This window comes from Cryptomeria japonica, chromosome 8 (assembly GCF_030272615.1).
Source record: "Cryptomeria japonica chromosome 8, Sugi_1.0, whole genome shotgun sequence".
NCBI classification, from domain to species: Eukaryota; Viridiplantae; Streptophyta; class Pinopsida; order Cupressales; family Cupressaceae; genus Cryptomeria; species Cryptomeria japonica.
Genome location: NC_081412.1, coordinates 174781949 through 174798911, shown reverse-complemented (window position 1 = coordinate 174798911; position 16963 = coordinate 174781949). Strand labels below are relative to the sequence as shown.

At 37.0% G+C, this 16963-nt stretch overlaps 1 protein-coding gene across 1 annotated transcript; it reads right to left on the bottom strand.

Annotated features, from left to right (window-relative positions):
* Positions 1-337: 337 nt before the first annotated feature.
* On the bottom strand, positions 338-3247 carry LOC131050641 (cytochrome P450 720B2). Its single transcript, XM_057984846.2, has 9 exons — positions 2897-3247; positions 2281-2608; positions 2054-2203; positions 1679-1915; positions 1484-1567; positions 1319-1397; positions 1079-1197; positions 857-975; positions 338-640 (listed from the first exon to the last, which is right to left on the bottom strand). The coding sequence occupies exons 1-9, from the start codon at positions 3148-3150 to the stop codon at positions 523-525; spliced, it is 1488 nt and encodes a 495-aa protein (XP_057840829.2). The 5' UTR covers positions 3151-3247; the 3' UTR covers positions 338-522.
* Between the last annotated feature and the right edge of the window lie 13716 nt (positions 3248-16963).

Sequence of the window (16963 nt, the reverse complement as noted above, 5' to 3'; positions counted from 1 at the left end):
TGCTCTTGGTAAAATAGGTTCAAAGACAGAAATATTAAACGAAGGGCTATGCTTGCTCTTGGTCAGAACCATGATCTTGCTTATTAAATCAACTATAATTCTAAATTGGTTTATGGAATGCCATTTGTCACGCTTACACCACTAGCAATTTGTATCTTATTGTTCTTTTGCCTCTTGCTTAATCCTGTTTTCTTTTTCATGAATAATTTTACTTTTTAAAACAGCTTTGAAAATGCTTTCAATTTACAAAATGGAGATTCCTTTCATGTTTGCATAAACCTGTGATACTTGATGTGACTAGCCTTAGTGGGATATTTTCAAATGTAAAATGATGATCTGGTTGGATATTGTTCTATAAATTATGTAATTGGTCACTTCTATTCTCAAATTGAGACCCCAAACATTTAATCATAGATTTATATGTTTAATATTTGAAGGAAAATATAAGTTGACATAAATATAAAGAAAGAGACATGAACATAAGATTGGAAGAAACAATGCAGAATCATGTAAGACTGTTTTTCATCCCATCACGCCATCCACAGATTGGAGAGAATTTGGATAAACACGAATGGGAAGACCCTTCACTAATGTAGGAGCAGGAAAATAGCTTATATGATCATCTTCTAACTTCTCCCATCTGCCAACACCATAACAAATGTTATTTAAAAAATGTATGATACAAAGTTATCAAGAAATAAATTGAATTTAACATCTTTTCAGATCATCAAATATTTTTATTGAGTAATTCTAATTGAAAGTTGTTATTAGATGCATGGATCTAATCAATATTCTTTGGTTTGAACTTAAGGAATGAGCATAAAAGATATCTTTGAAAGAAAGAGAGAAATATGACCTGAATTTTGTAAGGAAGTAGTGGAGGAAAAGAGCAATTTCTAATCTAGCTAAATGATATCCTGGACAAAGCCTCCCACCTTTACCAAAAGGCATAAACCATGCTTTGTCGGATAGCTCCTACATGAGGAATATGGCCATTAGTGTTATTATTCTATCTATCAATTAAATTAATTTATCTTTTCTCTTCAAAGAAACCAAAAGCTTTAATGTTCTATCATACATGATCCTCATTTTGCCAACGCCATGGGTTGAATGTAAGAGCTTCAGGGTGGTACTTTTCATCCAAATGGGTGGCATTCAAGAAAACAAGGATTGACCATCCTTTGGGTATCACAAAGTCTGCAAAACCCAATGATAATTATTTGCTTTACTATCTTAATCTTTAAGATGTATTTAACAAAAAATAAAATTATAATTAATTTAGAATTAAAAAGAACATTTTTAGCTCTAGCTACACTACCTTTTACTTTTATATCTTGTTTAGCTTCTCTAGGAATTAGTGGAGCAACATTACCAAGACGAAGAGTTTCTTTTATTACCTGCAAAAATAAATTTACATAATGTTGTAAGTTAAGGGTTGAATATTCATTAAAGTAAGAGAAAAAGAAAAAGTTTGTTTACGCACACAATGAGTGAATTTCATCGACTTGTAGTCTTCCCATGTTATCTTTTCATTGCCTTTGGACTTTAATAGAGCAAAATGTTCATCCTACAAGATAATAAAACATATTCTTATTAGTAATGTGAGATGATATTCAAATGGTTAAAAATGTTCAATTATTATTTTTTTAGTGCTACTGTTATGTAATAGTACACTCACTGTGAGTTCTTGGAGTGCTTGTCGATTCTGAGTAAGAAACAATATAGAAAATGCCATGACTGTGGATGAAGTTTCAAATCCTGCAAATAGGAAAAACACTAAAAAATCTGCAATTATTTCATCAGAAAGGGATCCATCCTTCAAAAGTTTGGTTAAGAGATCATTTCGCTCCACTTCTGGATGCTCCCTCCTTTCCTTTATACACTCATGGATTGTTCTTATGATAACATTTCTTGCCTGAAAATTTTACAATCATTTTTTCAGTCAATTGATTGTTGGTTGAATGCAATTTATAATAAGTAATAAAAATCTAGTATACGAGGGATTGTAGCTTTAGTGATATAATACCCTAATAAAGAAAAAAGGTGCATTCACCTTCATTCCTTTATAGTAAGTCGATCCTGGGATATTGATCGGAAGGCAAACAAGAGCCCCAGCAAAATCCTTAAAAGCCTTGTAAATTCCATCCATTTCTTGTGAAGGAGATAAGTCCAACAATTTTTTCGCCATCAAGTTTAAAACAATCTACATACATAACCCATATTTATTATTCAAGGTTCTCAAAAAAATCAACTATTTTCAATATAAAGATATATGTTCACCTTGTGACACTCGTGTTGGAGATGGATGTCTCTCATATCTTCCCATTTTTCCATTGCTGTGGACAAGGCATTTTGTATGTCATCCATGAAATCAGAACTCATCTTCTCAGCCCTCAACAAGTTAACTGCTGTTGCATGTAGCTTCCTTTGTAGTTCTCCATGGACAGTGACCATGCCATATTTGCCAACTAGATTGTTGTTAGTGGAGGGGTATTTGGCTTGAAATAACCTTCCCTCATTTTGAAGCACATATTTATTAAATTCTGCATCTACTGATACAACCGTTTTTGCACTTCCAAATAAATTAGACCTAAACACTGGTCCATACCTGCAATTTCTTTGTTTTAGTACATTAGTTTAGAGGTAACTTTTCTCAAACAATAAAATTTAAAAAATATAAAACATTTGTAATATGAGAAGGAACACAATATATTCATAATCTGTCTACCCACAAACGAAATTAATGGCCATAAACTAAGCTAAATGAATGGTTGCAGAAGACATTACAATAATATTAGGCTCAATTACGCATGCTTTCAGAAATCCTTAACTAGTACGACTCTTATATAATTATTTCTATCGCTAGAAAATATAATTTTGATCACACTGTTATTACCTTCTCTCTCGGTCTATAGAAAATTGACGTGGATGATTCGTAGTAGAATTAATAGCTCTAAAAAAAGTGATATTTTCTCCAATCAAAGGCCATCCATTAGATCCTGGTGGTAATTTACAGGAACTTATTTTGTCGCTTCTCCAACTTGCCCACAGTTTTGATACTATCCACACTGCACCAAGTACCAATCCAGTTAAAAAGACATTACTCCGAGAAAAAGAATAGACTGCCATATACATTTGCTCTCTCTCCATTTTAACTCTCAATCTGGCTCAAACTAGATCATGTATGACTCAGTACATATACACAATATATATATATAGCACTCTCATCAGAAGAAAATGCTTGGCTTGGATTACACCACAAAAATTAATTCCTAAATTTGTTCATATTCAAACTTGAAACATTGAAACTTCCAAATCCAAAATACCATTCCTTAACACATTTTCTTTCACAACGTTCACTAACATGTAGAAATACGTTATTATTTGGTTAGATGAATTCTTCCATTTTGAGTTGACGGTTTTTTTAATCATTTTTATATCCCCTAAATATATTCAAACAAAAAAGGGATATTGCGTAGATCCTGCTAAGAGATTTCCATCGATATATTCATTAAAATATTCAAACCAAAAAGTGATATTTCATATATTTGCATAGAGATTTCCATCTATATATTCAGTAAAATATTGCATCAGCTTAACCCACCTGTTTGGGAGGAGTTACCGAGGAATTTTGTAGTTTTAAAGTTATGTTGAAGATGTTTTTTAGTCCTCGCCTCTAAGACGGGAGATTATTCTTATCATCTGCACAATGTCGGTTAGTACACTATTTAAATTATTGTTTTCTCATGTTTGGATTGAGGTGATTTTTAAATTTTTTTTCATTTGTTCTTTTTGCATTTGGGAGGTTTTTATTGTCATTTGATACAAAGCACGAATCTTAGATTGAAACTTCTTTGTCTCAAAACTAATGAATTAGAGGTATCCATTCCACCAAAGTTGCCCACGGTAAAATCTTGATCTGTGGATATTTTAAAACAGCTAAAGTGTTACCATACAATTTTTTTATTATGAGAAAAGGATAAATTGGAACCCTGGTTGTCTCAAAGCTAATGAATTTGAGGTATTCATTCCACCAAAGTTGCCCATTGTAAAATCTTGATCTGTGGGTTTTTTAAAACAACGAAAGTGTTTCCATACAATTTTTTTATTATGGGAAAAGGATAAATTGGAATTTGTTGATGTATTTTTTAGGCACAATCAAACACAAAACAAAATACCAAAAGTATCTTATCCTCTCTTGAGCAAAATCTTCCCAAATGCTAAACTATGTGATCAATTGGAAGACTCCAAGGTTTCTATTGTCAGGTCTTGACATGTGGATAGCTCAATTGGTCGATGTGATTGCTGGTAATCCAAGGGGACTTACATTGAATACTTGAATGCTGAACGTTTGGATGTTGCAGGAACTTAGATTCTAACTATTTGTTTGGGAAAAAATATTGCAAAAGATGTAGGGTTCAAGGAGTCTATTCTAATCCTAAGAATATAAGAACAATATTCAAATCACTATCACTAACAAGGATACCATCAAGGTGATGCATATCAAGGTACGAATAGCAATTCAAGTTAAGCTCATTTAAGGATTCCAGTTGACCACACAAGGCAAACTTACGATCAACAAATTGTTAGTGGTATGGATAAATGAATTTCACCATTAATCATTCACAATTCCTATCATTCATCTAAACAACATGAAAATGAATTGAGAAGTAGAGACCATGCAACTTGTTGAAATGACACATTAATTCACCATAGCTTCAATGAAATCATATGCTCTTTACAACAAGACAACAATCTTTGCCTTCTCATAATCTAACTTCTAACTTCTAATCTATCTATTCTTTTACTCTTCTTGTCTTGCTATCATTCTCCTACTCTTATTATTCTTACAAATTAGAAAACCGAGCCTTATATAGATAGCTCTTTACAATGAATGACTCAGATTGATTCACAATCAATGGTCGAGATTACAAGATGGAAACCCTAATTAGGGTTTGTTACAACAAACTCCTCTGACCAATGAGAATATTACATTTAGGTTCAATATTGAATGTGAACCAATAGAAAATGAGGGTAGGTAGCTCAAAGTTTGTGCCTCCATAGAATGAATCAGGTGCATTGCATTTCGACATGCTGACATGGAATCTTTTGATTAGATGAGTGGTAACTAGTATGACACCTCAATTCGCACTTGTAGACCTGATAGATTATCATGAAGGAATGTTGAGCAATATCTCTTGATACTTAACATTATTCAGTTTGCTCAATGTGATGATGGTGTTAGTTTTGGATCAGACTGATAACATAAAGCAGATGATAACAAATGCAACACACATAACACAACAATTTTATGGGAAAACCTCCCTCTTAGAGGTGAAAAACCCAACAACAAAAAATCTCAGATTATATTAATTAAACTCAGTAGCAGATTTACAATCTTGCTTCACACATGAAGCATACTTCAAATTAGGGCACACATTAGGGCAACTTATCTTGCTGCGGGTGATACAAGATTCTGAAGGTTATGTCCTTGAATACTTTGCTGCCCTAGATGAAGTTCACTATTACTATGAATGGATTTGGCAGCCTTGAAAGGAAGTTCGCCAATCTTGTATGATGTTCGCTCAACCGAGAATGATGTTCACCCAACCAAGTATGATGTTCGCCCAACCAAGTAAGTAATCAGATGAATTCACTAGACTGAAACACTAATTCACTTGACAAAGGCAAATTGCTGATTAGTAGACAGAGGTAGTTCATTGTATGTGAATTCGTATTGAATGATTACAAATCAACTTGTATATATATGCCTCAATGCCTTAGGTCTATTAGCAATAGCCAAGAAAGAAGACTGAGAGCAGGGGGGGTGAATCAGTCTTCACCAAAATATAGAATTTAATCACAAAACACAAATTTGATAAACTCTAGTAATAAGACATATAAGCAAATTGAAAGCACAACACACAACACTCAAGATTTTGACGTGGAAAACCCAATTAAGGGAAAAACCATGGTGGGAACCTACCCATAGTAAGATGATACTCTATAGTAGTATGTGAAAATATTACAATGGGGAATGCACATGCATTCAGACACATTGCCTAGAGTTCACTGCTCAAGAGACAATGGCTTGGAAGGCTACAACCCTCAAGGAAGTCTCACTGACTTACAATAAGATTTAGACTACAATCCAGAAGAAATGAACTGAAAGAATAATATCTCCAAATGTCTGATTACAGTTCCAATTAAGCTCAGATGTCTGCCCTGCAACACCAATCTCTCCTCAAATTCAACACCAAAGGATAAATCACTTGTTCGCACATAAACTTCTCTCTGATAATGCAGACTTAACATCAACACCTGAATTACATGAATATATTACCTATATATACAAATCATCAACCTTGATAACAAGGTCGGCTAAACCCTCAACCCTCAATTACAAAATTACATCACACGATGTAAAGATCGACCACCGGACCAATATAATGATTTACATAACATATCATGGTCCTAAAACAAATTCCCAAATGTACAACTCCATTGGAAATCACGCCAAGATCAACTGCAACACGCTACACCACCAGGAAAACTGCATAACACGAAAATCATCACTGATTGATAGAAACCACCAAAAAATTGCACGATGATCAATGCGGATCACCAAAATAAATAGGACACAACTAGGAAACACCAACAAACACGTTAGAATCATCAGGAACAACTACACCAACACCACTTATCAAATCTTCATCAATTAACGTCTGAAAGCTCAAGAACACAACCAATTAGCATATGTCATGAAGAAAGATAACTTGGGCACCAAATCACGATCCATCTGAAATGAAGATACACAAGACCGTCCCAAAAACTCAACACAAGATCTGATCACATCGGAATATATCGGAGGAAATACCGAACTTTGCAAAACAGAGATCAACAAAACAAAACAACAAATTGGATCATAAGATCTTCCCAATCTGCAATCACCAGAGCAATGCACAAGAATGTGTTGACATCAATGACAACAACATATCCTAGCAGTAGAAATGACCAATAATATCCAACAATCTCCCCCTTTGGCATTGATGGCAACCTATGAATGTGAAAAACAATCAATGCAAAGAAAGAAGATATCTCCAGCAAACTCCAACAAACTCCCCCTAAGATCAGGACATATAAAGCAGTTTTTTACATGATCTCTCTCCCCCTTTGACAACAATGCCAAAGATCTCAAAACAGAAAACCAAACTCTCTTCCTAAAATAGAAACATGAGTCTCTGAAATCTTTCCAAAAATACAAACTACTCTAGCAAAGGAGCATCATCAACACACTAATCAAGATAAAAGGATAAGACTGTGAAGTCCACCGGATTGATGCAAATCAATGCATCTAGTTCTCATCAGGAGAGGTGGATACCCCTAACCTCTCTCTCAAATAGACAACTGTATCTGCAAGTAAAGGCTAGTGAAAATATCAGCTATTTGTTCCTTTGTAGATGCATACTCTAGCTTCACCTTCTCTTCACTAACTTGCTCTCTCAAGTAATCAATGAATACTAAGAGGCGAGGTGGGGGGGTGTGAATTAGTATACCAAAAAATACTGTAATCAATCTTTTAAACAGTTTAGCAGATAACCGGTGCAACAGATTCACTAATAAACTGGTTAAGATAAATGCAAACCAAATAGAAAACAAAGCATTCACCCACAAAAGCACAATCACCATAACACAAGATATTTGACGTGGAAACCCAAATGGGAAAAACCACGGTGAGCTGAAACTCACAAGTAACTATCTGCAGAATAGTAACCAGACGGGTTAAGGTCAAACCGGTTAAGGTCATACAATGTTCTTCACCAGAACAGATCCTGTTAGAAATCTAGATCTCTGTTAGGAGATAAGTCCTGTTAAAGACTACCTTGTTAAAGGATTTCAGATCCATAGTTGTGAACCAACTTGTTAGAGGATTTACAAAGGCTTTGTTGGGCCTACCCGGTTAAGGGTTTCAGACTTGTCGAAGATATTAGTAATCAACAAGTGAATGATCTAGATAATAGCGCAGTATGCTTAATTAGATCCTTGATAGCTCATTGTTAATGCATTTCAGCATTACTTCAGTCTTCAATATCTCCACACTCTATCTCTTCACACAGACCTAATCTTCTCTTCACTAGTCGCGCGCAACCTTTTCTATTCTATGTCTCATACGTGCAAACCCTAGACATGATGTCCTTATAAAGGAATTTGGTTTCATGTCGGTCCAATAGAATTAGACTACAAGTTCCTAGGTACAGTGCATCTAGACACATTTGGTAACACGACACAAACACACCACCAAAGTGTCGGTGGATGATAACTCATCACACATTATAGTAATACTAGTTGGTAACTCATCACAGATATATACCGGTTAATACAATATATCGATTACCGGTTGTCAAAAATAAAGACTGGAAGATCGTAGTGTTCCGATCAAAAGTTAACTATCGCTTGGGTCCTTCGTACCGCTTGAGATCCTTGAACCGCTTGGGGTCTTCATACCGCTTGGGATCTTCAATCAATCTGTGACCGGTAAACCATCTTCTGCAAAATACCGATAGTCTAAAGACTATACATTCAACAATACACAATACCGGTTGGAACAATTACCGGTTGAGCATAACTCATACATCAAGAAAGTGTGTGTCCATCAATGATAATCAAAACATCATCAAAATGCCAACAATCTCCCCCTTTGGGATTGATGGCAACACTTAGGAAAATTTTGACATCTAAGTATTTTTACAGCAATAACACAAAAGATGCTACAATCAAAATTACTCCCCCTAAGCATATACACTACCCTCTTTGCAAAAATTACAAGTAAGTGCATAAACATTCACCAAAATTTTAATGTATGTACACTACTCCCCCTTTGCCAACAATGACAAAGTAATGCAAACTATCCTTTTTATAAAATAACATAGAGTAGATGTTCATGACAATAAGGAATGAAATTTCTCAAAAACACATTTAAAGTTCTGCATAAAAATCTTCGTGTCCAATGTCCATGACTCAAGTAATGAGGTACCAACCTCACTTTCAGTCTTCATTTGGAATGCCAGTTCGTCCATTGCATTGATGGTACTCATCTCTTGAGTTACCGTGATGGCTTCCAAGTTGAGAAAACATCTCTGAAGAACTTGCAGTTTAGGTAATAGGAGCAGTTGAAGCTCCTGCAAATCTTGAGTTCGGTTGCTGATCTCTAAGTCCATCTTGGCAATTTGATGCTGAAAATGATGAACAGTTTGTTCATAGGCAATGAATAAATTATAGGGCATCTTGAAGTTGCTGATATATTCCTGTAACTCTGATTGGAGTTTAGCTTTCTGTTTGAGCACATCTTCACAAAACACATGGGGTTGGCAGATTTTACTCAAAAGTAACTTACCCTCACCCATAGAAACACTGATATCTTTCTGCTGCTTCAGTAGTTGTGTCCTGAGTTCATTCATTTGCTTGACTAAGGCAATATTGAGTGCCTTCTCATGATTCTTTCTTGCAGTTGCTTGAGCAACATCTTCCAAGCATTGTACCCGATCCTCTACTATGGTACAAAGAAGTTTGAGTTTGGATAGAGAGGAGTCGGTACTGGGGAGGTTAGTACCGGGAATTAGACTAGTAAGGGTGTCAGCTGCAATTTGTATGACATCCTGTTCTTTCTTCCTCCGCAATTCTTCTAGTCTCTCTTGTGCAAGTTTGATGCCTCGAAGTAGCTCAGACTCATCTGCTGATTGAGTCAAACATGCACCAGTTAGATCAATAGGGCTGGTGGAATCAACCTGCTTGGTTTGATCACTAATTTCCTTAGGAGTCTTCCCTCCTTCTTCAGTTTGGATCTCTGCTTGTTTTCTCTTCTCTGCTTCCTTCTCCTCTTCCACTCTTTTCTTGTCTTCTTCTTTCTTCTTCTCTGACTCTTTCTTTTTCTCCTCTTCTTGTTTCTTCTCCATTTCTTCCTTCTTCTTAACCTCTTCCTGCTTTTTCTTCTTGTAGCGTCGTAAATTGTACGCACTCGCTAGGGTGGTACAATTTCGCACCTAGTTTAGCACCTGCCTTAGTGCATTTTGCATTCTGCATTGCATTTCTCCTTAAGCACTTAATTAATCAAATTAATTAGGTCTAAGGCCCTATTTCATCATTTTCTACATCATAAAGTTGGGCCCTTTCACTAAAGCGTGCCCTTCGCATTTTATTCTTCCAATACACCACTTAATCAAAAACCCTAATTAAGTCCTATTTCGAACTTGGGGGCTTGGTTTCAGGGTCTAAACATCTCGAAATCACCTGTAACTTCGGGATTCTCTCTAAAATCATCATATCCGACGGCCCTGAAAATTTGGTGAAAAGTTGTCGGGACCATGGCGCCCGTGCAACATGGTCCCGGACATTTTTCCCAAAATTTTGGGAGCACGATCCAATCATAAAATAAAGCTTAACCCCAAGAAATTGGCGGGATATTCAATCTCTAGGTCGGCCAAAATACGAATTTACGACCTAGGGTTTCATACATAAGAGCTCTCTTTTCTCATTTGAAGGGATGGGATTTTTGTTTCCAGGAACTTCATATGTAGCGAAAGAGCAGATCTTTGAGGACTTCAACAACACTCAACATCATTTTATCAAGCATCTATCGAATTCATTCATCCACTTAGGGCTTGGAGGACATTGAAGAACAATAGGAGATTACCGACTGAAGATTGGCTTGTACTCCTCCCTTGAGGGTTGGGTATGATTTCGTATTGTTTTCATGTCTTTGCATAAGCTTTGATACATCATTTATTCATGCTTTAGATCACATTGCATCTTGATTTAGAGCATTTACATTATCATTTACAAGCAATTAGGGTTTACTTTCTAGGTTGCTCTAGTTTGCTTTCTTGCATTTTGGACCTTGCACACACACTAGGTCTGCACACACAATACATTTTACAAAACAACTTGGCTATTCGTGGAGGTGGAAATCACCGAAGCGGGGGTTTGACTAAGGCAAAACCCTATATAGCCGCCCCTGCCCCTTTTCAGATATTATTGCAGGTTTCGGGATTCGGATGACGTCGCGGGACACAGATCCGGAGAGAGAAGGCTGAGGCAGAACCCTGTGTGAAATTGCAGCTCAGAAGACCGGGACAGGGGCGCTGGGCGCCCTGGTTCTACCAGGATAGGGGCGCTGGGCGCCCTGGTCCCTGGGACAGAGGCGCTGGGCGCCCTGGTCCTCCGGACAGACAGCTTTCCGACGACTTTCCGACAGTGTTTCAGGGTGCAGAACAGTGGTTTCCAGTGCAGTTTTCAGGACAGTGGCGCTCGCGCCCCCGTCCTGAACATTTTCAGTCCGATTTCGACTCCGGGTACATATCTGCATTCTTATTTTATCCTTACACTTACAGCTGTTCATTGTTTAATCTCAATTCTGCAATCTTGTTATTAGTTCATACTTGCATTTTGAGATTAGGGTTTGAACCTGCATTACTTGATCTTACAATTTCAACAAGGGAATAGAAATCCTAATAGATATCCCGTGGCTCTCTCTTTCACCAAAAGAAGTAGCCAATTGTGCGATATCTCTAGGCTCTTTCGTATTCCGTAATGTGTGTCAAAAGGTAGGATTAGGGCATGATTAACCTAGTCTCGCTTTTTTCCCCTACACATTTTGGTGAACCCGACGTGAACCTATCATTGCTTCCTCTTGCATTGCATGTGTTAGATCTAGATCTAGATTTAGTGTGTTTTCATTTCATTTCATTAAAAGAGGAAAAAAAAAAAAAGAGAGAGAAAACTTGTGTTTCTTTGCATTGTGTTTAAATTTTATGCAATCTTTTCAAAATGTCAGATTTTTATTTGCAAAATGTTCATGCATTTGATGATTATTATGAGTATAACCAAGATGAATTAGATGAAGCTTTAGATGAGTTTTTAAACCCTAAGGATGCTAAACCTTCATTTTACCAAAAACTCAAAAACCTTGTTACTATGCCATTTAGGTGTGATGAGAAAGATAAGTCGAATGATTCCTCTCAAGGATACATTCCTATCCACTCTTCCCCTGAATCTAGTAACATGGTTGTTTTCAATAATCCCCTCTATGAGGAGATGTCTCCTTTTGAATCAAAAGACAAACCTTTTAACCGATATGATCATGCTTTGTTGGATGATGCTCTTGATGACTTTGTGGCTTTGTCGAAACCTTTAAACAAAAACAAGACCTCTAAATTGGTTAACATGATAAATTTGAATGAATATAACAAACCTCTCTTTGAAGTCCAAGGTGCTTATCCTTCTCCCACCTTTCAAATTCCTAAGACTCCTCTCCTTACTGTCCAAGGGAGGTATGATCATGATTCCTTTTGTACTCCGAATAAACCAATCATCACCGTACAAGGAAGAAAACCTATAAGTCCTTACAATTATGCTAAGCAAATAACTAGAGAGAGTTATCATGCGGTTGCCCATACCTATCATACCAGAAATAATAGGCAACCTAATCCTCCTCCTGTTATTCCAGTCTCTCTTCCTAATCCTCAACCAATTCTCCCTCAAGCTCCCCGTATTTCGCAAGTTATGGGTAAGGAATATGATCTCATAGAACAACTCAAAGCTACCCCTGCTAAGATATCCCTTTGGGATTTGATTCAAACTTCTTCCGCTTATCATGGAATGTTACAAGATGCCTTGAAAGATTTGAATGTTCCTCCACCGAATACATCTAGTAATATAGCATCTTTTGTTAACTCCGTGATGAATCCTAAACCTCAAATTGTGTTTACGCAAGATGAGTTGCCTACTGGTGAAGTCCAACAACAATATGATCCCTTGATGATTGTGGTTGTCATGAAAGACACTGCTATAAGACGAACACTAGTAGATAATGGCTCTGGCCTTAATGTATTTAGCATCAATCTATTGCATAAGATGAATGTGGATACATCTCTTATGGAGCCTGACTCTCGTTCCATTCGTGGCTTTGATAATGTGGCTAAGACTTCATTGGGTATCATCACCTTACCTCTCACAGTAGGACCTGTTACTTTGCCTACTCCTATCCATGTTATGCCAGGAAATTTAACATACAACTTGTTATTAGGGAGGCCTTGGATTCACAGCATGCAAGCTGTCCCCTCTACATTGCATAGACAAGTTAAATTCATTTATAACAATAAGACATATACCTTGATGGGTGATACTAATTTTCAAGCTTGTCTACAAACATCTAATTCCAAAGGAGATTCTTCTAAGCCGTCCTCGTCTAGTGATGACTCTTTAAACAAGAAACCTATCGATGAGTCTTCGCTTTCCGATGATCAAAATCCTTTGGATGAATTCGGATCTCCTGAAGAAAATCCTTCTCGACTTGAAACTACACATAAAAAGGATTTTGATCCTGAGAAGGTTCTCGCAGAAGATGATTGGGGATCTCTTGATTTTAATCCTACCTTTGTGGGTGAATATAAGATTCCTTCTAGAGAACTTAAAGTTGAAAAGAAGGAAGAAGCTGAAAATCACAAAGTTGAAAAGAAGAAAGAAGTTAAAAGTCAATCAACCTTACCTGAAGCTATGAGTAATAATTTTGTGGCCGCTTCTCAAACTTCTTCTCCTCACATCTATAATTATGAAGAGTTTGATTCTTTGTCTTATGAAAAACCACCTTCTCTTCTTGAAATGGCTGATCGTTATGGTCGTGGTTTTCGCATTTTCGCTAAGCATGGGTATCATGGAAAAGGTTGTGGTGCTAATGAACAAGGGATAAGAGTTCCTCTAGAGACTAATTTTCAACATTACGCCTTTGGACTTGGCTTTAATCCCTGCAGACGTACTAAAGCTGCTAAAAGACCATGCATTAGTGTTAATGCTATTTCTACATCTACTATTTCTACATCTCTATCAATACAACACCCTGAGTATATTGATGAGGCTTCCTCGGGTGATTGTGCTCTAGATATCTTCCCTACCGATGATGCTTTAGCTGAGTTCTTGGGAGCCTATGACACTCTTCCTCGTTATCATCACAATAGGGGACTCCCTTATTGTTTGAACACTGAAGCCTATTTTGGAAAGGAGATTGATAACGATAAGATTGTGAAAGAATTCCCTCAGTTAAAGGATACTCCTCAACAAAGTAATCTTCTCATAAGTGACACCACTGATGTTAAGATGGATCCTTGCAATAAAGAGAAAGTCATTAAAATTGGGAAATTTTTGGATGAGGAGGAACAGAAACAATATGAAGAACTATTGCATGAATTCCCTGAGATCTTTGCTTGGGCATATTCTGACATGCCTGGTATAGATCCTAAGATCGTTACTCATAATATTGTCTTAGTTCCTGATGCTAAGCCCGTGAAATAAAAGATTTGAAAAATGAATCCTAAGGTGGCTCTGCTTGTTAAAGCTGAGATTGAAAAATTATTGGAGGCTGGATTTATCCGCCCTATTGACTATTCCCCATGGATTTCAAACATTGTCGCTGTGGCTAAACCAGATAACAAAATAAGAATGTGTACCGACTTTCGGGATCTAAGTAAGGCTTCTTTAAAAGATGATTTCCCTCTTCCAAACATTGACATGATAGTTGATTCTACGGCAGGACATGCCCTCTTATCCTTCATGGATGGTTTTTCAGGCTACAATCAAATTTTCATTAACCCTCAAGATCAATTCAAAACCACTTTTACCACTCCTTGGGGTACGTTTTGTTGGATAATGATGCCTTTTGGACTTAAAAACGCTGGTGCAACTTATCAACGAGCGATGACCCTTATCTTTCATGATTATATGCATAAGATTTTAGAGGATTATGTTGATGATATTCTGGCCAAATCTTTTCTTCGCATGGATCATGTTAAAATCCTTCGACAAATTTTTGAAAGAATTCGTAAATATCACATGCGCTTGAATCCCCGAAAATGTGTTTTTGGTGTGGATAGTGGAAAACTATTAGGATTTATAGTTTCGCATCGTGGGATTGAGGTGGATACTAAGAAAATAGATGCTATTGTTAACATGCCACCTCCTCGAAATGTATCTCAACTTAAAAGCTTACAAGGAAAGATTCAAGCTATTCGTAGGTTTGTGTCTCAACTTGCGGATCGTACCTTTCCTTTTACTCAACTTCTTAAAAAGGATATCACTTTTCAGTGGAATGAGGATTGTCAGCAAGCATTTGAAGATTTAAAAGTGTATTTGGCTAGTCCTCCTATTCTTCAACCTGCCGAACCTTCTAAACCCTTGATCTTGTATACAGCTGCTTCTTCTCATGCTCTCGCAGCATTGTTAGCACAACATGATAAAGATGGTAAGGAGTGTCCAGTGTATTACATAAGTCGTACTTTACTCGATTATGAGACCCGATATTCTGCGATAGAAAGACAATGCTTGGCCGTGGTGTTTGCGACTCAGAAATTGAGACATTATCTTTTAAATTCAGAAGTCCACGTCATGGTTAAGTTTGATCCGTTGAAGCATCTTTTCTCTAAAACTGATTTATCAGGACGTCTCGCCAAGTGGGTTATGATGTTAACTGAATTTGACCTTAAATTTGTTTCACAAAGAGCAATTAAAGGACAAGCGTTGACCGATCACTTAGTTGAGGCCCCTTCACCTTTTTCATTCCCTAACCCTGAATCCTTTCCTGACGACTTCATTCTTTCTATAGAGAAAGATGAAACTTGGGGGTTATACTTTGATGGCTCTAAGTGTCGTACGGGATCGGGGGCAGGTGTTGTTTTGATTTCTCCTACAAAGAAGTCTATTCCTTTATCATATCGTCTAAATTTCCTGTGTACCAATAACATTGCTGAGTATGAGGCTCTTATAGCAGGAATAAAAGCAGCCTTAGCTCTTAATATAAAACACATACATATCTATGGAGATTCGCAATTGATTATAAGACAAGTAACAGGAATATATCAAGCAAAACAGGACAAATTATCACAATATAAAGACCTAGCCATCTCTTTATTACAAAATTTCGATTCTTATAACATGGAACCTGTTCCTCGAAAAGATAATCGACATGCGGATGCGATGGCATGTGTGGCTTCGTTAGTATCTTTAGAGGACCCTATGGTCGATCTTAACTTCGTTATTCACAATCTTATTTCTCCAGCTATTGAAGATGATTCTAGCTTGGTAACATGTTGTGACTTTGTAGACTCAGATGAATCGTTCTCGCATATTGTAAGATATTTGACCGTGGTACCTTCCCTGATTCTGCTAATAGGAACACTAGGGCTAGAATCCGCAAGTTGTCTGCTAGATATATCATCCTTTCTAATGTCCTTTATCGAAGAGGTTATGATGGTCTTCTCCTTCGTTGTCTTAACAAGTCGGAAATCCCTATTGCCCTTGAAGAGGCACATTCGGGTGCCTGTGGGGGTCACTTTGGGGGCAAATCCCTAGTTCATAGGCTGCTTCGTATGGGATACTATTGGCAAACTATGCAGAAGGATTCCTTTTCATTTGTTAAAAAATGTCATCAATGTCAACAACACAATAACCTGATTCATGCTCCTGCCCAAGAACTCCGCTCTCAAGTAGCTTCTTGGCCCTTCTCCGCATGGGGTTTGGATCTTATTGGAAAAATCTCTCCTCCTTCATCTCAAGGACACACCTTCATTATAACTGCAACGGATTACTTTACGAAGTGGGTAGAAGCTATTCCTCTTCGCTCTACTACTGCTGAAGTGATTTGTCAATTTCTTCTAGAAAACATTATTTCTCGATTTGGGATACCTTCCACTATTATCTCAGCTAATGGAACTTCGTTTAAGAACAAGGACGTGAAGAAATTCCTCGAGAAGTATCATATCAAACATCAATTTTCTACACCGTATTACCCTCAGTCAAATGGTCAAGCCGAATCATCCAATAAGATAATTGAGCAAATTCTTCATAAAACCGTAAATAAGCATGGTAAGGATTGGAGTAACCAGCTAATCTACGCTCTTTGGGCCTACCGAACGAGTGT

Coding starts and splice junctions, on each gene's coding strand:
- LOC131050641 (XM_057984846.2), bottom strand. CDS start 3,150: ATGGAGAGAGAGCAAATGTATATGGCAGTCTATTCTTTTTCTCGGAGT. Junction 2,609..2,896: donor TCTATAGACCGAGAGAGAAG/GTAATAACAGTG, acceptor AAGAAATTGCAG/GTATGGACCAGTGTTTAGGT. Junction 641..856: donor TACTTCCTTACAAAATTCAG/GTCATATTTCTC, acceptor TGGTGTTGGCAG/ATGGGAGAAGTTAGAAGATG.